The 21,506-nt window shown below is 53.1% G+C and overlaps 1 protein-coding gene across 1 annotated transcript in view; it reads left to right on the top strand.

The window, feature by feature from the left end:
• FA2H (fatty acid 2-hydroxylase) overlaps positions 1 to 21,506 on the top strand; it is a 67,458-nt gene that overhangs the window by 24,208 nt on the left and 21,744 nt on the right. Inside the window, exon 2 of the mRNA XM_017530562.2 lies at positions 14,487 to 14,579. Coding sequence (XP_017386051.1) covers positions 14,487 to 14,579 — 93 coding nt within the window. The remainder of the gene's footprint in view (positions 1 to 14,486; positions 14,580 to 21,506) is intronic.

Here is a 21,506-nt window from a genome sequence, read left to right as displayed (position 1 = left end):
GTGGGTGGGTCACCTGAGATCAGGAGTTTAAGACCAGAATGGGCAACATGGTGAAACCCCTATCTCTACTAAAAATATGGAACTCAGCTGGGCATGGCAGCGTGTGCCTGTTATCACAGCTACTTGGGAGGCTGAGGCAGGAGAATCACTTGAACCTGGGAGGCGGAGGTTGCAGTGAGCTGAGATCGCACCACTGTACTCCAGCCTGGTGGCAGAGCAAGACTCTGTCTCAAAAAACAAACAAAAAGGAATGTGCGGTGGGACCAGGCACAGTGGCTCATGCCTGTAATCCCAGCACTGTGGGAGGCTGAGGTGGAAGGATCCCTTGAGGCCAGGAGTTTGAGACCAGACTAGGTAACATAGCATGACCCCATCTCTAAAAACACAACTTAATAGATTAGACAGCCACTGTGGCATGTGCTCATACTCCTAACTACTCAGGAGGCTGAGGGGGAAGGATCACTTGAGCCCAGGAACTCAAAGCTGAGGCTGCAGTGAGCCATGATTGCGCCGCTGCACTCCAGCCTGCTGACAGAGCGAGACCCTGTCTCTTACACACACACACACACACACACACACAACAAAGAGTGAAAAAGAGGACATAGGCCTGAATCCAATGGACTTCTCTTCTAGAACATACCATGCCAAGTCAGCCAATCTTTCTAAGCATAAACATCCTTAACTGCGGAGGGGAGGAGGTTGCATGGCCGGGCATGGGGAGGGGCAATTGCGTGAATCAGCAAAAAGAAGTAAGGGTCATGAGGCAGGGTGGTGGTGGTGGTGTTTGGGGTTTTTTAATAAGACAGTTCAGTGACTAGTACTGTTTTTCACAGTATAATCATTTGCCATTTTATAAACAGTGGCAAGAACAACAATATTTTTCTTTCTTAAATTATCAGATTATGGCCAGGCACAGTGGCTCATACCTGTAATCCCAGCACTTTGGGAGGCTGATGTGGGCGGATCATGAGGTCAGGAGATCAAGACCATCCTGGCCAACACAATGAAATCCTGTCTCTACTCAAATACAAAAATTAGCTGGGCATGGTGGCACGTGCGTGTAGTCCCAGCTACTCAGGAGGCTGAGGCAGGAGAATCGCTTGAACCCAGAGGTGGAGGTTTCAGTGAGCCGAGATCGCGCCACTGTCCTCCAGCCTGGTGACAAAGCTAGACTCTCTCCAAAAAATAATAATTATTATAAAATTTAGAAATATTCTAAACATATTTAGAAATATTGTTTCTGGAATAATGGCATATGAGGTTGTTGGTAAATCAATAGTCTTGATTCTCCTTTTAAAAATAGCAAAATACAGGATAATTCCTAGATTGGAGTGTTATGCAATAGATCTGAAATCTGCTTTATTACGCCACTTGGGTCAGTGAGGAGATAATATATTTTAGGTGCCGTATGCATATTTTCCTTGTGAATAGCACATCCTATAAACTTACCTAAGGTGGCTTGAGGTCTAAGTCTTGAGAGACTACAGTCCAGAGTGATCTCAGTAAGTCTGCAAAAGGACACATTTTAAGGAACTCATGTCCTGAAGGCTGTTGATGCTGCCCATTAGAGTTGAAACTCAGATCCTCCCATTTTACCCCTGCAGCAAGAGGCAGGATTTTGTAAGGAAGGACCCAGATGGGAAGCCTCCAAAAGTCCCTCTTGTTTACCCAGACCAAGCCCAGGCCATGCCCCCTCCAGCTGTGCTCCCAGCACGGAGAGTTTCCCTGGGGGCCTCTCCAGATCCCTAAGTCAGGCATTCACTGGAAAAACCCACGTGTCTCCTTGACTCTACATTCCTGGAAAGTTTGCCCTAATCTGAGGTTAAAGGCTGGAGGGCTGAGGATCCCAGTGGCTGCCAACATTCAGTGGCAACATTTGGTAAAAAATGGAGTTAGTGGCTTGAAAACCCACAGGTACCCTAGCAAGTTCCCAGCAGTAATTTCATTTTTACAAACCACTGGCCCCTTTTCCAACGACCTGGGTTGCCTGCCCACCTGTGCTGCCTTCTGCATCTGGTGTCGAGGTTGCTGGCTGTGGCATCAGAGGGGGCTCATTTCATGAGTAGAAGCAATGCTGGGTCCATGGTGAACACAGTCAAAGCCCCAGAGCCCAGGACTGTCCTTTTCCTTCTCCCCACACCTGCGCTGGAGAGTTGGTCACAGCCCAGGCACCGGTTTCCTCCTTGTTTTCTTTCCTCCTTTCCTCTTGCTACCGTGAATACTGGGACGGTGACCTGCAGAGCCCATCGCTGTGCAATGACTATGAGGAGGGCGAGGGGTGGGTGGGCCTCAGGGGTTCTGAAGCTTGTCACTTGCCAGGCCGCCGTAGGCATCTAGAGCTCAGCCCTGACTCCTGGTTTGGATCTAGCAAGGCAGAGGGCAGTTTATTAAGGACGGGTGCAAATGGATCCACTGCCTTCATTTCAGCCAAAAGCTTTTACCAAAAACAACTCGCTCTGAGGGGAATGCTCCCTGGGGGGCCGCAGACATGGGCTTGTTAACACAAAAGCTTCCTCCCCGGGAAAGAGTCTTGCTGCAGATACAGATGCAGCTCTCACAGCCTTGGCACCATCATCTCCCTCTGGGGCCTGCCCTTTCCTAGCTGCCAGGGGCCACATGCCACCCAGGCGTGCTGCGACACCTGGACCCCCCACCTTTCCCCTGGGCCTGCACGGGGTAGGGGCAGCTGGACCAAGGGCTCAAGGAGACTGTCCCCTTTCAGAAAAAGGGTTTTCAGGCAAAACCCAGGCTGTGGGATAAAAGGCCATCTGTCCGTCCCTCGGTGCCCAGCCCCGGCTTTCCCGAACAACATGCCTTTATGCGGGCGCCCCCGCGCCCAGCCCCCGCCTGCCGCACACTGCCTCCTTTCACGCTGCCTCTGTGGTGGACTTGTTTGTTTGTGGTGCAGAGCGCAGACTTTCTGTTGTTCTTCTCTGTTCTCTCCCCCGTGCACCGTCCAAGCAAACCCTCTCTCAGGAGCACAGGGTCTGGGACTCTGGAGGAAGCTGGGGACTTGGGGACCTCCCAGGGAGTCCTCCAGGAGGGGAGAAAGGAGGGTGCATGAGAAACCTTCCCAGGGACAGCCCTGGTAGTGGGCTGGTGTCTGCTCCCCCGCCCCTCCAGCAATCACTTAAAAGATCCTGAATAAGTCATTCGGGCTGTCTGTGCCTCAGTTTCCCCCATGTGTGGAATGCCTCCTGCCAATCTCTCAGGGAAAGTTGTGTCCGTCCCAGTGAGATGCCACCACATGTGCGCCGTAGTCAAGGCACTTGTGGTGGAGGTTGCAGGGCTGTCCCAGCTGCCACCTGGAGGGCGGGGAAATGCAGAATAGAACAAGGTTTGCACTGAAGAGGGTGTCGGTTTGTTTCACTGTCCCCACACGCAGCATTTCCTTGTGGGGAAGCTGGGAAGTGACCTCTCAGGCCCTAAAGAAGGGGAACAAGGCCACCCTGGCTACAGACAGGCAGCAGTGGGCTAGGAGCAGACCTACTTGAGTGCCTATCTCCCCGGGGCCATCTGTGTGGGCTGCCCCTGGAGGCCGGGTGGTAAGGCTGTGCTGACAAGAGCCTGGTTTCTGCCGCGTCGCCAGCGTGGGATGAGGAGTGGACTCCTGGCTCCACAGGTCCTCGTATGCCTCCCTCGGCTGTCCCCTCTCCTGGTTGGAGTCCCTCACCTTTGGTGGTTAGTCCTGATCCAGGTGAAACTGATTCAGGCCTTGTTAAAGGTTTCCTAGGTTTCAGTAACAAACTGTCACAAACTGGGTGGTTGAACAACAGAAATGTATTATCTCACAGCTCTGGAGGCCGGAAGTCTCAGATGAAGGTGTTGGCGGGGTTGGTTCCTTCTGAGGACGTTGAGGGACAGTGTGTTCGGGGCCTCCCTCCAAGCTGCTGGGGCTGCCGGCCGCTCTTGACAATCCTTGGTCTGGAGAGGTATAACTCCCATCTCTCCCTCCGTCTTCACACGGCGTGTGTCTGTGTCCACATCACTTTTTATAAAGCCCTGTAATGTCCTCATCTTAACTAATTACATCTGCAACGAGCCTGTTTACCAAGGTCACTTTCTGAGGAACTGGGGGTCAGGACTTCAGCATAGAGATCTTTGAGGGGACTGGTACAATCCACAGCCTCTACACTGGGAAGCGAGAGCCTGGAGGTAACGTCCCTGGTGTGTGGCCTGAGTCTCTGCTGTGATTCCTTAGCCCTCACAGATTTTGTCACCTTTCTTATTTATTCGTTTATTACTATTTTGAGATGGACTCTTGCTCTGTCACCGAGGCAAGAGTGCAGTGGCATGACCTCAGCTCACTGCAACCTCCACCTCCCAAGTTCAAACAATTCTCATGCCTCAGCCTCCCAAGTAGCTGAGATTACAGGCGCCTGCCACCATGCTCGGCTAATTTTTGTATTTTTAGTAGAGATGAGGTTTTGTCTTGTTGCCCAGACTGGTGTCAAACTCCTGATCTCAGGTGATCCACCTGCCTCGGCCTCCCAAAGTGCTGGGATAATAGGCGTGAGCCATCATGCCTGGCCAATTTTTGTCACCTTTCTAGATATAAGGGGAGGAGAAGTAGGAAAAACCAGGTCCAATCCCCACTTCTGCTCCCTGACCCAGTGCTTCCTCTAGAAACCAGTCCCCGCCCAAGGTTGCCCTTCATCGGACCTTGCTTGGGGCTCAGGTCCCTCTGGAGTGCCTGCCTGCCTCCAACCCCACCTGGGCCTTGGCACCACCAGCACTGCAGCCTGCGCCATGTGGGTGCAGCCCAGGCTCCCCCCTGGAATTCCCTGTTCTGGCAATTGTCAGGGAGAACAAAATCCCTGCTCTCGTCTGTCCTTCTCATCGTCTATCCTGCTCATCCTTCCCTGTGGACAGGGCATCCCGTGGAGCAGGAGGCCTGCAGCTTGCCCGGGAGTTTCAAACTGGGCATACCAGGGGCCACGTTTATATTCATACCTGTGGGTCTGGCCTGCATCATTTGTTTTAAATGCAAGTCAAATTTTAAAATCTGGAGATTTTACATAAAAAATGTATTTTTCCAGCTTTTCATGGAAATTAGGGCCAGGCACAGTGGCTGATGCCTGTAATCCCAGCACCTTAGGAAGCTAAATTATGGCTGGGTGTGGTGGCTCACCCCTGTAATCTCAGCACTTTGGGAGGTCGAGGCAGGTGGATCATGAGGTTAGGAGTTCAAGACCAGCCTGACCAATTTGGTGAAACCCCATCTCTACTGAAAAAAAAATACAAAAATTAGCTGGGCATGGTGGCCCATGCCTATAATCCCAGCTACTCAGGAGGCTGAGGCAAGAGAATCGCTTGAACCCAGGAGGTGGAAGTTGCAGTGAGCCAAGATCACGCCATTGCACTCCAGCCTGGGTGACAGAGTGAGACTCTGTCTCAAAAAGAAAACAAAAAAAGGAAACCAAGGTAGGAGCATCACTTGAGGCCAGGAGTTCGAGGCTAGGAGATCGAGACTAAGCTGGGCCACATAACGAGATGCCATTTTCTACCAAAAATAATAAGAAAAATTGAGCCCAGAAGTTCAAGGCTGCAGCAAGCTATGATCACACCACTGCATTCCAGCCTGGGCAACAGAGTAAGACGCTGTCAGAAAAGAAAAGAGGAGAGGAGAGTAGAAATCAGAAGGTCTGACACCCCTTGGTCCCCATCCTCCTGTGACTTGGTCCTAAATCGGGGCTGCCCTCTTAGAACACGGCATGGCCCTTCTACTTCACTGCAGTCTGCTTCATTCCCTGCGGCCTCCCTGATATGAAGATGCAGTGACAAGTCATGCACTGTGGCTCATACCTGTAATCCCAAGGTGGGCAGATCGCCTAAGCTCAGGAGTTCAAGACCAGCCTGGGCAACATGGTGAAACCCCATCTCTACTAAAAATACAAAAAATTAGCTGGGAATGGTAGTGCATGCCTGTAGTCCCACCCACTCAGGAGGCTGAGGCAGGAGAATCACTTGAACCGAGGAGGCGGAGGCTGCAGTGAGACGAGATGGAGCCACTGCATTCCAGCTGGGGCTACAGAGCAAGACTCTGTCTCAAAGAAAAATAAAATAAAATCCAGTGACAGTGACATTGATATTGTCCTTGTGGCTTGGGCTGACCAGAGAGAAAATAATGCTTGGTGATGAGCCAGGAATTGGCGTGTGCTGGGGGCTGTGAGGGTTGGGACTGCTGTCTCAAAGGCTTCTCTCTTGTGTGGACTTGGACTGTGGCTGGAAGGATCTAAGGAGGTTGAAGTGCCCTCCCTGCCCTCCATTGCCCAGTACATCCAGTGGCTCTTGGCTGGGAATACGCAATGCCTGCCAACCCCGTATCCTTGGCAGAGTACCGCGGCCATTGCTTGCGCCCGACCTTCTCTCTCCAAGTAGACGTGGGCTGTGGAAGGCTCTCTTCCTGCCTGCCCTCCCCACGAATTGGTGGCCTCTCCAGGCCTGGGCTCTCGGAATCCACCAGGCCACCCACCTGCTCGCTAATGGATCACTCATCAGGTACTGGCGGGCCAAGCCTGTGCCAGGGACTGGGGAGTAAACAGTGAGCAGGACTGAGTGGGGTCTCTACCGTGAGGAGCTTACAGGCTAGTTCAGGAGACAATCAACAGGTAAATGTGGCATCAGGAGAACCAGATGCTCCCTCGCCACTCAACAGCCCTGGGCCTGAACACAAGAGTGTCTAGCTATCTCTCCTACCTGCCTTCCCAAGGCAGAGAGGCCAGGAGGGACCGCGATGAGGGTTTCCGTCCTCAGCACCAGGCTGTTGCCCTAGGACATTCTCGTCCCCCTAAGGGTACAAGAAAGCTGTCACCTGACAAAGATGGGTTCAACACCCCCATCAAGCCACACTCATCCACACTTGTGCCAGTCACTCCTATGAAAGCCATTGTTAGTGTAACCACAAAATTCTTCTCTTCCCTTACCAAATACTGAAACCTGCTCCATTCAAAGGCATCACCAGCCAGGCACAGTGGCTCAGACCTGTAATCCCAGAACTTTGGGAGGCTAAGGTGAGCAGATTGCTTGAGCTCAGGAGTGTGAGACCAGCCTGGAAAAGAGCAAGATCCCATCTCTACAAAAATAAAAAATTCGCTGGACATGGTGGTGCACACCAATAGTCTCAGCTATTAGGGAGGCTGAGTTGGGAGGATCTCTTGAATATGGGAGTTCAAGAGCAACTGGAGCAACAGAGCGAGACCCCATCTCTTCAAAAAATTTTAAAATGAGCCGGGCATAGCAGTGAATACCGTAATCCCAGCTTTTTGGGAGGCTGAGTTGTGAGAATTGCTTGAACCTGGGAGGTTGAGGCTGCTGTGAGCTGAGATCATGCCACTGCACTCCAGCCTGGGTGACGGAGTAAGATCCTGTCTCAGAAAAAAGAAAAAAAAAGGCATTATCTAGAATAATTTCCAAATACTAGAAAAAAGAAGCCACACGTATCTTCATGTGGGGCACTTTTTGGTTTTTAAAGTGTTTAAAAACCACCCTTTGGCTTGCTTCTGGGACCAGCAGAGCCTTTTAAATCATGAATGTGGAAGTTTCCAAGAAACCTTTTCTAAAAGCCTTTTAAAGCTGGGGTTGTACCCTAGATCCTAGGAATGACCTTTACACACTTCTGATTCATGGATGGTGTTTGTCTGTGGAATTCAAGGGTGAGGTGGCTCAACTATAAAATCAACACTGGGCGGGAGTCTGGAAAAGGTGGTCCAGATCAGCGTGTGTGGCATGCGGCGGAGCAGCCGCTCGTGGCGGGACTCAGTTCCTGGAGTCCTGGCGTCCCCCAGGTGGGAAAGGGAGATCTTCTTCAGGAGGGTCTTTGTCTTGGCTGTGTGGAGGGAGAGTTTCTAGACCTGGGATCTCACAACTACACTTGAGAAAATGAATCAGTGAACAAGGCACTGGAGGACGTGTCCCTGTACCTAGGAGCATTCCCGCTACTGACACCGCGTGACACCGGCTCTGCTTTTCCTTGGAGTCTCCTCCCATGTTGGAGGTGTTTCCCATCTTGTGATAAGAGCCTGGGCTTCTGCCAAGGAGGGGTGTGGTCCCGATGAAGCCACCCAGAAAGCACCTTGCTTATTTGGTCAGTCTGAGGTTTATTTGCCAAAAGTGTATCAGTCCTGACATTACTCCCTTGGGTGGCCCCGGGACCCTAGAGCAGAATCAGGAAGGAGGTTAGGAAGAGGCCATGTCCACTCCTTTTCCCTTTGCCCCTCGTTCCCTCAGCCTCCCTAGAGAGGGTAGCCCCTCTTCCAGCCCTTGGCTGGCACTGGTCCATGATTCAGAGGAATTCTGGGGAGAGAATCCCTGGTCCCTCTGTGCTGGGGATGGAGCCACTCCACGCATGACCCGTCCCCTTCCCTTGGGCTCTCAGGAGCAGGACAGAACGCCATGGAGCAGGGACTCCTCCACTTTCCTCACGTCACTCAGGATACTTCCAGTTGAATGAAAAAGCTTTCAAAATGCTGTTTCTGTTTTTAGCCAGCATCTCTCTAAGAAACTAGATTTTTGTGATTTTTGGAGTAGAACCTTAGAACCAGGACGTAGCGAACATTTGATTTACTTCCTGTTACAGATAATCAACCACCCTGAGCCAAAACAACGATTATGTACAATTAATCCTTGTAAAAACAGAATGTTGTTGTAATTGTTCTGCATTAATATATAAAATTTTTTTTGAGATGGAGTCCCCCTCTGTTGCCAGGGTGGAGTGCAGTGGTGTGATCTTGGCTCACTGCAATCTCCGACTCCCAGGCTCAAGTGATTCTTCTGCCTCAGCCTCCCAAGTAGCTGGGACTACAGGCTTGTGCCACCATGCCTGGCTAATTTTTGTATTTTTGGTAGAGACGGGGTTTCAGCATATTGGTCAGGCTGACCTTGAACTCCTAACCTCATGATCCGCCCACCTCAGCCTCCCAAAGTGCTGGAATTACAGGCGTAAGCCACCAGGCCCGGCCAATAAATATTTTAAAATAGAGACCAGACATAGTGGCTCACACCTATAATCATAGCACTTTGGGAGGCAGAGGCAGGAAGATCATTTGAGCCCGGGAGTTCAAGACCAGACTGGGCAGCATAGTGAGACCCCATCTCTATGAAAAGAAAAAAAAATTAAAAATAATAAAATAGAACCTTTTTTGGGAATGTCAGTATAAAGTTGTCAGCTGCCTTCCTTGAAAAGAACTGCCTTTTATTCTGAAAACATGTATTTCCTATATATTTAGTACTGAAAAATTTTCCTTTTGTTTATGAAATGTTGCTGATGGTAAATTTAAAAAAAAATTGAGATAGGGTCTCACTGTGTTGCCCATGCTGGAGTGCAGTGGCACAATCATAGCTCACTGTAGCCTCAACTTCCTGAGCTCAAATGATCCTCCTCCTTCAGCCTCCTGAGTAGCTAGGACTACAGGCACACACTACCACCACACCTAGCTTTTTTTTTTTTTTTTTTTTTTTTTTTTTTTTTTTTTTTTGGAGACAGAGTCTTGCTTTGTTGCCCAGGATGGGTCTCAAACTCCTGGCCTTAAGCAATCTTCCCACCTCAGCCTCCCAAAGTGCTGGGATTGCAGGCATCAGCTGCGGTGCCTGGCCTTGAAATATTTTTATTTGGCAAAAGAAAACGCTGCCAATTTTGTATCAGTCTTATATACTTTTCGTTCTGCTCATGCCTGTCCTGTGTACTCAGCCAAAGGGCACTGAGAATCTGTGGTCTAGATTGTTGGAATTTTGATCCTTTTATCTGGGCACTGCCCTATCTAGCCCAGAGTGCAAGATGCCTGTTTTGTGTCCTGGCCTACCCCCTCAGGTAGGGAGCCGTATTTCCCTGCCCCCGAAGGCAGAGAGCTGTATTTCCCCACCACGTGGCAGCAGAGGGGGGTGGGGCACACATGACCACTCCATTTGTTTCACACCTCCAAGGAGTGTGAGCCCTGCAGAGCCTCAGGGCTTCGCCCCCCATAGCCAGGCCATCACACCACAGGAGTCTCAGGAGTCCACCGCTGCTTGCAGAGACCCAGCATTGAAATGCGACCTGCTGGGGAAATGTGGGTGGAGCATCCAGTATTTGCAAGACCCATGCTAGGCACAGGGAGAAACCGAAACAGAAATCCACAAGGTCCCTGCCTGTTGGAACCTATCACACCACTGGACAAAAAAAGATGATTATCCCAACATTCAAAAACAACGGGAGGCAAAAAATTATAAATACCAACCAAGTAAAAATCATAGATGGAAAATATGACTTTTTAAAAGTTGGGAAATAGGCCAGATGCAGTGGCTCATGCCTGTAATCTCAGCATTTTGGGAGGCCAAGGCAGGCGAATCGCTTGAGTATGGGAGTTCAAGAACAGCCTGAGCAACATAGCGAAACCTCATCTCTGCAAAAAATACAAAAATTAGCCTGATGTGGTGGTGCGCGCCTGCAGTCCCAGCTACTCAGGAGGCTGAGGCAGGAGAATTGCTTGAACCCAGGAGGTGGAGGTTGCGGTGAGCTGAGATCGTACTGCTGCACTCCAGCCTGGACGACAGAGCAAGACTCTGTCTCAAAAAAAAAGAAGAAGAAGAAGAAGATGGTGGCGGTAAAGAGAATATTCTGAAGTGGCACTGCTGGCTCGACCTCTCACTAACTGTGGGACTGCCCCATGGGCTGGTCTTTTTATCTGTCGAATGGGAATAATCAGTGTGCCTACTTCATGCAGTTGTTAGGAAGATTAGAGGGCTGAGCATATAATAAACACTCATGAAATGCCAGCTTTTGTCCTCATTCTGGACAAGGCGACATTTAAGAAGGAAAATGTAAGGCATGCTTAGAAAATAACGAGTCATTCCTTCTGGCTAGAAAGAAAAAATAAGGTTAATCCAAGTGCATTACAAGAGAGGAGCTTAGACATCTAGGGAGAAAACTGTAAACACATGGAAGGCAAAGATAAACTGGTGTGCAGAGGCCACCCCCATGCTGGCTTTCAGGAAGGATGTGGCCGAGGTGACAGTAGGGCCTTTGGTCAGACTATGTGTGGGAAGCTGGAAACATTCCTCTGGGGACAAGGAGCAAGGCTAATGTCAGAGAGAGAGGGACGCTGGAGCGTCTTGGGAGCTGCCGCTTCTGCTGCATTGTGGATGCTCGGATGTGTGTGTCAGTGAATGAGTGAATGAGAACAGTGGATATGGGTGAGATCCTTGGGAGGGAAGAACTGGGTCACAGTGATACTGTACCAGGACACCAGCCCCTGCAGACCCCTGGAAATTCCCCTTCCTGATCTCATTTCCCAGGCTTTCCTGGTTTTCCACTGCCTCCTGCTCTCCCGTCCATCATCCCAGTCTCCATTACATGTCTTCTGGGGCACTCCAGGGAACAGGTCTGCAGGCCCAGATCACCTTTGAGACCTTGCCAGCTCTCCATGACTGCCAACAGCAGCAGTCCATAAAGAAAGCGTCCAGGCGAGGCGTGGTGGCTCACGCCTGTAATCCCACCACGTTGGGAGGCTGAGGCGGGCAGATCATTTGAGCTCAGGAGTTCAAGACCAGCCTGGGCAATACAGTAAAACCCTGTCTCCAAAAAAAGAAAAAAAAATACAAAAATTAGCCTGACATGGTGACACATGGTGACTCTAGTACCAGCTACTCAGGAGGCTGAGGTGGGAGGCTCATGAGCCCAGGAGGTCAAGACTGCAGTGAACCAAGATCATGCCACTGCACTCCAGCCTGAGTGAGAGAGTGATACTGTCTCAAAAAAAAAAAGCATCCAGTGGCCATAGGCTGCATGAATGAGCTGCGTAGTGTGCTTGCCAAAAGGGAGGAACATGGGCCAACCAGCGTGCTTCGGGACTCCACTGTGTCCTAAGAGAGTCCTGGGGAAAACAGACGGCAGGGACTGGGAGTAGGGGCTGTTCTCAAATATTGTATGATGTGCTGTAAAATCCACTTTTCTTTGTCCTCAAGAGAGCATGAGATATTTACACACACACACACACACACACACACACACACACGCGGCTGCTCAGTTGCCATGATTAGGAACAGGGTGTTATGGAAGACAGAGGCACAAGCCCTGCTGGGTTCTGCGCTGGTCCCATCACACCTTGCCTTGGGCCAGGAACATGGGCCAACTAGCGTGCTTCGGGACTCCACTGTGTCCTAAGAGAGTCCTGGGGAAAACAGACGGCAGGGACTGGGAGTAGGGGCTGTTCTCAAATATGTACAGGCCCCTCAGGTGAAAGAGAAGAGGCCCATGCAGCCCTAGAGGGAGCGGGAGTGACACATGGAAGGCCGGAGGCAGTTGGCTGAACGTGAAGGGGCTTTTCCAAGGACTGCAAGCGGGGGTTGGATACATGAGGGCTTTGCATTCAGAGCGGTAGATGATGAGACAGACGCCCTCTCTTCTGCTTCCGGTGGTGGTTTAGGTGGATGTTCCCAAAACAGATCTGTGCCTTCCACCCTCAGACGTCTGAAAAGTGTAGCATAAACAAAAACATTAATAGTACTAGGCATGGTAAGCTCTTCCCTGCTAAGATGAGCCTTGAGTTTTGCTAGGAGAGGCAGATGGGGTTGCGATGAGTGGGATTGTGGGTACAGAGGAGCCAGCCGCCCTACTTAAGGAAGCACTTGAGTGACCTGGAGAAAGCCACCCAGGAGGAAGGAAGTCAGTGGCTCACTGGGGCAGGGTGGTGAGGTGTGGGGACGGCACACCCTGGGGTATTTTGATGTTAAACGGAATTGGAAGGATTATTGAGCTGCTGTCATGGGAATCAGAAGGACATTTATATTGGCTATTTAGGGTATTTCCTTGTATGATGTGCTGTAAAATCCACTTTTCTTTGTCCTCAAGAGAGCATGAGATATTTATACACACACACACACACACACACACATAAATTTTTTAAATCAGGTGTTGGCCCAGCATGGTGGCTCACCCAGCACTTTGGGAGGCGAAAGTGGGTGGATCACCTGAGGTCAAGACCAGTCTGGGCAATATGGCAAAACTCCAACTCTATTAAAAATACAAAAACTAGCCGAGCATGGTCATGTTCGCCTGCAGTCCCAGCTACTTGGGAGGCTGAGGTGGGAGGATGGCTTAGGCCCAGGAGACAGAGGTAGCTGTGGGCCATTGCACTCCAGCCTGAGTGGCAGAGCAAGAGCCTGTGTCAAAAAATAAACAAAAAAATGTCAGGGATTAGCTTGGTGATACAGACTAAATATGCTAAGACACAGACCAAGATAGGACCGCAAAAGCCGACTTTTACTTGGGTTACATGTGGGTTTTCCCATAAAATGCCAAAACAGTCACTGTCACCATCAGGTTCTCTTGGGTCCATTTGGAAATGAAATGTACAAGTCATGACAGTAGCCTCTTGGCCACTTGCCAATGCCCAGCCTCCCAGCTCCTGTCCATGACCACCAGCACCATGGTTTCCTTCAGTCACAAGGACACAGAGCAGGCAAGCACTCTCCCCGCCCCTCCTGTAGGACAACGTGGGTTTCACTTACGTGCCAGCCTGCTCGCTCTGGCCTCACCCTGCATGACGTCAGAGCTGGCTGGGGCTGTGTGTTTTTCCTAGCACATCCCATTTCCCTCTGACCTTACCTCTTTGCAAGTTTGATTTAACCTTGAGTCCACTTGGGCACTACTCTGCCAATCCCATCCCATGTGTGGCTGCTGACTGACTGGCACCAGGCACTGCTGCAGGGACAGCCTCTCTCGTTCCCTGCTGCCTTTCTTTCTTGTGGGCATGTGGCCCTAGAAGCCACAGCCTGTGACTCACCAGTGTGGACCCTTGAGCCCCATCAGGTGCCCTGGGCGCTACCCCGGGACTCCCTTTGCCAGGTCCCTGCCAGGGACCTGAAGGAGGACTGGCAGGGACTCCTTTCCTGGGGGAGTCCCACTAAGCACGCTCCTTTCCCTGCAGTCTCTCCACTAGCTCACTTCCTCTCCTAGATCTTTCTGCCTCTTTTGTTTATGTAGAAATAATAACAATTATTATTATTTGAGATGGAGTCTCACTCTGTCACCCAGGCTGGAGTGCAGTGGTGCAATCTCAGCTCATTGCAACCTCTGCCTCCCACGTTCAAGTGATTCTCCTGCCTCAGCCTCCTGAGTAGCTGGGATTACAGGTGTGTGCCACCAAACCTGGCTAATTTTTTTGTATTTTTAGTAGAGACGGGGTTTCACCATGTTAGCCAGGCTGGTCTCGAACTCCTGACCTCAGGTAATCTACCCGCCTCAGGCTCCCAAAGTGCTGGGATTACAGGCGTGAGCCACCGCGCCTAGCCAGAAATTAATTTTTAAGAGAGATGTAAAATACAGAGAATAATAAAGCCCACATCAGGGTCTCTCTGCTTTCAGAAGTACCCAGTGTCCTTGATCTCCACCACCCTGCCCCACCCACGGGGCTCTCACCACTCCTGGCTGCCTCTTCCTGGGGGAGCTTGGGGCTCTGTCCTCTTCCCCCACCTGCTGTATATAATCCTCTTGTATCTTCTCTTTCTAGGGCTCCATGGAGAATGAGGCTGTAGCCTTTGAGGAAACTCAGAAGACAGATCCTGCTGTAGAACCACGGTTCAAAGTTGTGGATTCTGACAAGGTACTTGGCATAGGACCGAGTTGGGTGATAACTGGGGCTGGCAGGGGTAAGAAGAGGGAGAGGGTGTGGGAGCCAAAAGTGGGGGTGGGCATGATGTGTGCCCAGAAGAGAAAGGGAAGGGGAGGCAGGTATACACAGCGCACTGGCAGGACCTGGGGTAGCAAACTCAGGCAGGGGCGTGAGGATGCCTCGTTGGCGGAAAGTTCAGAAAAATAGCAGACAAGGTCTCAGCATGGCACCAGATCCCAGACGCCCCTGGAGAAGAAGAACTCTCCCACCAGGACCCCTGAAGCTAAGAAGGGCCATGATGGGGTTGGCAGGCCCAGACATGCCCACTTTGACCAGGGCACAAGGTAGAGCTGCCCCTGGCACCTACGATCATCTGGAAGGGTCACTGGCCAGTGCAGGGCACAGGAGCCTGCTGAGTGCAGGCAGGAGACAGCGCTGAAGCCATCCTCCATGTTTGGGAGGAGCCAGAGGTACCTGAGTCTTAGAATAAATCTCTTTTGGCATCAATAGGCCAATGCCTTGCTGTGGCTGAGCAGACCCCATAGACTGTGAGGTGAGCCCAGGAGGAGCTAGGTGGTCACGGCAGAAAAGGAGTGTCACTCAGCAGCAGGGAAGAAGCAGCGTTGCCTGGGGTGACCTGGAGGGAACTGGGCATGGTGCTGTTTTATTCCTTCTTAGGAACAGACACAAATATGCATGTCCATAAACCCCTACCCTGTGTGCCCTTTGCCTAGGCCGGGCCTCGAAGGCACAGAAACAAACGGGACAGGCCCCTCCTTGCAGGAGCCCACAGCCTGGTGAAAGGGACAGTAACCTCTACCCACCACAGCCATAAACAGTTATTACTCCAGGAGGTGGCATGGGGCGCGTGCCCAAGGAACACAGGCGAGCAGAGTGGGGGTGGGGATCCCACAAAGCTGACCGTCTGCTGGGCCCCCTTGGCCCTGACCCCGGGAACACAGAGATGCCTCCTGTCACATGAGATCATGACCGCCTCATCCGCCCACGGCACAGACGCCTTGGGGATCCATCCACAGGCGGAGAAGTTATTCTGTGCCACGTCCTTTCCCGAGAGGTGCAAAATGCAGAGGAAGACAGAGGCTAGCCCGAGGAAAGGCTGCCTGGCCGTGCAGCCGGTGGGCTGGGATGTGGTTTCCAAGCCTCAACCCTGAGCTTGGGCCCTTGGCGCTGGCAGGGTCAGGACTTGAGCCTGGAACACGAGGAGTTCGGAGAGGAACAGGGAGGGTTTGAGAAATGATGAGAGCACCAGAGGTGGGCTGCAGCGTGTCCCAGCTCAGGCGAGAGTGGCCAGAGGATGGTATCAGAAGAAGCTGCAGAGAGAGGCCCTTGGGGCACCATCTGCGAGCGTGGCTTAGGGCTTGAATTCTGCAAAGAGCTAGCCAGGACTGAACAAACGTGGCAGCCATCAGGGTGGAGTGGCTGACCCCCCTGCCCTCCCCCCCCACCCCATCCCAGGCAGTCACTGCAGGAGGGAGGGGAGGATTAACCTGGGCTGTGCCACAGTCACCTGTGCTGCCACCAAGGCCACACCCAAGGGGAGGAGGGGCCCCTCGTCCCCCACGGCCAGCTCCCTGCTTGGCTCTGGGCCCGCCAACCAGGCAGCCCGACTCACCTCCCCACCTCTCTCATTCTCTCCCCACACCCTCTCTTCCTCCCCTTCCTTCTGTGTCCCTGTGCTGGGGCTGGGCCGCAGGAGGATGTGGAGGCCACTCTGGATGGAGCCCCCACATACCTGGGTGTGCATGGGAACTGCCCTTAGCACCCCGGAAAATCAGCACAGGGAGCGGGGCTTCCCTGGAGGGTGGAGGGTGCTTTTTTGCTTTTTTTTTTCTTTTCACTTTTGACTTTCCAAAAAAGGGTGTGGCCCCTGTCTCGTTGACCTCATGGGTGATCCCACTCCGTTAGCGGGAACAGAGATGCTGGGGTGCCAGCACTCCAGCCTGAGCCCTCCATCTGCTGCTGACCCAGGCAGGGGGGCTGGAGTGGGTCTTTTGGGTCGGTACGTGGAGGAGCTGGGAGAGAGGCCACAAAGGTGGCAGCTCTGTCTCAGCCGAGGGTCCCAGGCCTAGGTGGGTTTGCACACCTGCCCCCCGGGGCCTGAGGGTTTGATGGGGTTAACCCTTCTGGCTTTGCATCTAAGCTCAGTGCTGTGAGTGCTGCAGAGACTGGAGTCCTGCGCTCCCAGGGCCCTGTTTCTCAGCTCTAGAAGCTGGGGACAGAGTGGGCCATGCTGGGAAGAGTGAGGAGAGCCGGGGCAGAGGTAGAAGGATCTGGAAAGAGTGAGAACGGCTAGGAAGCAAACCCTGGTGCCCCGCCCTGCTCAGACGTGAGGGATGGTCTGACTTTCAGGTTCTGCATGGAATTTTACCAGAACAGTTTCTAAATCATCCCTTCAGTGGCCCAGCCAGGCAGGACCCAGGCTTCATTATGGGACGACAGACCAGGCTGTGGGTTCTCATCTTCCACATCCCTCCCTGTTTCTGGAACACAGCCAGGTGACGTGGCCAGAGCTGCCCGCCACCCTCAGCTCCTGGACATACCTGTCCCCTCAGTCCCACAGCCTCTTTTTGCCACTTCACCATGTCCTTTTCAGAGCCCTCCCTTGGAAGCCCTCTCCACCCTTCCCGCGCTGGGGACCAGCCTCCCTTTGGGGGAGTGGAGAGGTCGGGTGTGATTTGAGGGGGTTGCGGAAGTTCCCTGCCCAGACACTCAGCAGCGGAGTTAGCCCTGAATTCATACCTCTTGTACTGAGCCCTCACCGTGTGCCCGCTGCTTTAAATGTATTATCTGTTATCTGGTTTAATCCTGCTGACAATAGGGATAAGGATTATAATTATCCTGATCTAACTGATGTGGAAGAGCTTAAATCTCCCGCCCGAAGTCACTTCTGGGCACACCAGCAGCCCAGATGCAGCCCCCTGCCCTCCCCGGGTCCTAGAACCCTTCCACCCTGACAGCTGACCGTGAATAAGACCCTGAGGCCGATGACTAGGAGAGGGGTTGGCAGAGGGAGGGAGGAGGCTGAGCAGATACCAGCTGTGTCTCGCAAGCCAGCCACGCCCTCTTCCCCATCCTCCCTCGGGCTAAGCCGTATGCCGGCATAACCGGCTTCCTTCCAGCTCCCTGGGGCCGGTCAATGGGTGTGATCACCCGCTTCCTTCAAGAGACAGATAGGCCCATCCAGCAGGCATGTCAGCAGTCAGCTCCCCAAACTCCTTGTCCCACCCCCTGCCAGACAGAACACACACCACCCTGACACGAGGGTCCTCAGGGGCTGGCAATGCTGTTGATGTTGGCCATAGTGTTTTATCATTTAGGGCCTCCAGATAGTCACTGAGGACGAAGGGAAATAGCATCTGGATCAGCAAAGCAGGCCAGTGGGCTGGGCAGTGCCCTCTGCTTCCATGGGTCTTAGAGGACACCCTGGGAGAAGAGTGGGCAGGGAAGGCTGGGAGGTAAGAGATGCCACACAGCGCTCCAGTGATGGAGAAGGCCATTCCCTCCACCTTTTTAATTTTTTTAGAGACAGGGTCTCACTGTCACCCAGGCTGGAGTATGGTGGCAAGATTACAGCTCACTGCGGCCTCAACTTCCCAGGCTCAAGCCATCCTCCCACCTCAGCTTCCTAAGTAGCTGGGACTACAGGCGCATACCACCATGCCTGGCTAATTTTCTTAAAATTTTTTGTAGAGATAGGGTCCTGCCCTGTTGCCCAGGCTGGTCTCAAACTCCCAGCCTCAGTGATCCTTCTACCTTGGCCTCCCGAGGTGCCGGGATTGCAGCCCTGCATCTTATGGTTAGTGGTATTACCTGCAGGATCTGGTGGAGTGTACTACGGGATATCAGAAAGTGTGCTGCCAGGGAAAGACCACCCTACCTGGCTTTGGGGTGGGGCCCCTGGGCAGGCCCCTTTTGCTGGCCGTCAGCCCTAAGGGCAGAGATCATGCCTGCTCTCTGCCAGTGCTCAAGCTGTCTTTCCTCCCTCCCTGTGTCTCTGGCATCTTTGCTCCCTATCCACTCTCAGCTGCCTAAATCCTCGTGGGATGAGTCTGAGGCCACCTCCCTGGCCTCACATCCCCTGGGTGACAGGATGGTCATAGGCCTCCGGGGGAGGAGGCAAGTGATCAGAGCCGCCTCTGTGGACTTAAGCTTGTCCCAGTTAGACTGCACAGGACTTTGCAGCCAGTGCAGCAAAGCCACCAGGAGCCCACCTCGCCGTTCCCACTGACGCCATTGGGCTTCCTCACAGCATCTATGCTGGGAAGTCACAGCTGTGGGGGTCTGATCTGGCTGCCAGGAGGCCTCCTGGTCAAGCCTGTGCTGTGAACGGGGCACTCAGTCCAGACCCTGCCACAGTGCATGGCCGAACACCTGACCCTGCCTTGTCATCTGTCAAAGGAGGTCATCATCAGCCCCACCTCGCAGAATTAAGGCTCATGAAGAGAAGGACAGGGGATGTGAGGCCTGAGCCTGGCTGGCCGGTGACGAGGGTGCAGACAATAGGCCCTGATTCTGTCGGGGCTCCTCAGCCCACTCCCCGCCCTCGGCCCAACTGCCTGAAAGCACATCCTCCGCCTCTCTGCTCAGAAAGCTGCCCTGGAGCCATGTGACCTGGCTTTGGGGGGACATTTCTTTAAACAACTGCCTTAGCTCATGGCTGATGGGGTGGGCAGCTCGGCTGACACCAAGCAGCTACCCCACCCTCTCCCCCCACCCTCACATTTGCCACCCTGGGGAAAAGCAGATTCTGGGTACACTATTCCCCAAGAAAGTGTCCTATGATACCTGGCTCTGTGCTGCTCAGAAGGGGAGGTCCTGGGGAGGAGAAGGAGGAAAGCAGGGAAGGCCCTCGCCTACCCAGGCACCGCACCCTTCCGCCCACCCTCTGGGCAGCAGGCTGCCCTTTCCCCCTGCCCCTGCTACTGCAGGCCACATTCCTGGCATAGCCTGGGAGAGGCCCTCCCCTTCTCTCTAAGGCAGGGACAGAGCAGGCTGGGGGAGGGGCGTGGACCCCACACAGTCAGTACAAGGTGCTTTGGCCAAATCCACCCCGCCTTGCATCTGCTTCCTGGGCCCTGGCCCCTTGGTCAGTTCTTTGAATCACCAAAAAATCCCCCCACCCCAATGAGCCACTCATTCCAGAGCAGTTTCGGGCATAACCGTGCTCTCACCCACGCAGGCCAGCTTTCTCTGGGCAGCCCAGAGTGCTGGAGGTGCCTCTCTAGCCTTGGGTTCCACTGCTGTAAAAGGGGACTTGTTACTGTAGGGGGAACCATGGGAGACTCCAGATGCCTGGGAACTGGAGGCGTCCTCAGTGGCCTGATCTCCCCTTCTCCCCCACCCCAGCCACATACAGAGCCTGCAGATCTGTGCCCGTGCCTTCCCTCTGTCCCCCAAGCCTTGGGAAGTAAAAGGTAGATGGGGCCAGGACCAGGATCGAGCCGGGAGGAAGAGAGCCGTCCGTGTAGGAGGAGTAGGAGAGGAGTCTTTGGTCAGCTAGAAGAGGGTGGCGGAAGGGCATGGTGCCCGGGTAGGAAGGGGCCTTCTCTGCTTTCCTCCTCTTCCTCTCCAGGACCCCTCCTCCCGGGCAGCACAGGGCCAGGTGGCATAGGACACTTTCTTGGGGAATGGTGTGCCCAGAATCTGCTTCTCCCCATGTGGCAAATGTGTTGAGTGGGGACAGGTGGGGGGCGGGGCAGCTGCTCCGTGTCAGCCGTGCCGCCCACCCCCATGGCAATGAGCTAAGGTCAGGTAGAGCAGGAATCAAAACGTGTCTTGTGTCACTTCCCCTCTCATTGGATCCCAAACTATCATCTTCTGCTGACCTCCCTTCTCAAAACCAGGTAACACCAGCTGTCATGTTGGAAATGACAGCAAGTGAGAGGCCTTGAGCCTCTTAGCACCCAGCTGAACCTTTCTCCTTCCATGCTCAGGACCAGAGACAAGTAAGAAAGGACACCCTGTCAGTGCATGTACCACCTAAATCACGGTCAAGTGCACCGGGTGCCAGTCCCAGCTCTTGGGGAACTGTGTGGAGCCTGCTACAAGCTGGGAGGAGGGGGAGTGAGGTTGCCACTTCAGGCCCAACCAATCCTATCTCTAGAGTCACTTGACCTCTCGGGCCTCAGTGTCCTCATCTATAAACTGGGTCAGGGGTTGGCAGGCCTGAATTTCTGTGCTCATCTGGAAGGCTCACGGGGCTTTCCCTGGAATAGCGGGACTGAGGCCCCAGCCATATAACTATAGGTGTTGGCCTTTGATGACTGAAGGGGGTGTTCACAGGAGGGAGAGCGAGGCCTCCCTGGGATTCCTCCAGGGTGGTCCTTCAGCCCCAGAGTGAAGTGGCCTTGTTCCCTGGGCATCCAGGAGGGCTTCCTTGTGGAGAGGCAGCACGGGCTAGGTAAGAGCTCAGGTGTGAGGCCCTCCATGGCGCCAGGCAGGCCAGCGGCAGCTTGGGACTAACTCTCGGGCACAAGTCACCATGTGTACAAGTGGCAGTGCTTGCGAGTCTACCCAGGGAGTAACTGAAATCAGGTCAATCAAATGACATCACATGGCAGACCCCTAGGCAGGGGCTCTGTTCCCACTGCACCTGGAAACACTCCTTCCACAGTCTAGCTCCAATTTCCACACCAGCAACGTCCTTTTGTTCAGTTTCCTGCACAACCAGGTGTGAGAGCTAGGCGGAAGTTTCTGCTTGCAACTTACCTAGACATTTATTCTTGTGGCTCAACTGAATTCAACGTATGAATCCTATGCCATTTTTGGGTGGGCACAGTGCCTCACACCTGTAATCCCAGCACTTTGGGAAGCTGAGGTGAGATCACCTGAGGCCAGGAGTTCGAGACCAGCCTGGCCAACATGATGAAACCTCATCTCTACTAAAAATACAAAAAA

The sequence above is a fragment of the Cebus imitator genome, unplaced genomic scaffold, assembly GCF_001604975.1.
Source record: "Cebus imitator isolate Cc_AM_T3 unplaced genomic scaffold, Cebus_imitator-1.0 Scaffold66, whole genome shotgun sequence".
Lineage (NCBI taxonomy): Eukaryota > Metazoa > Chordata > Mammalia > Primates > Cebidae > Cebus > Cebus imitator.
The sequence above is the reverse complement of the archived record's forward strand: the minus strand, read 5'-3'. Positions and strand labels throughout refer to the sequence as shown.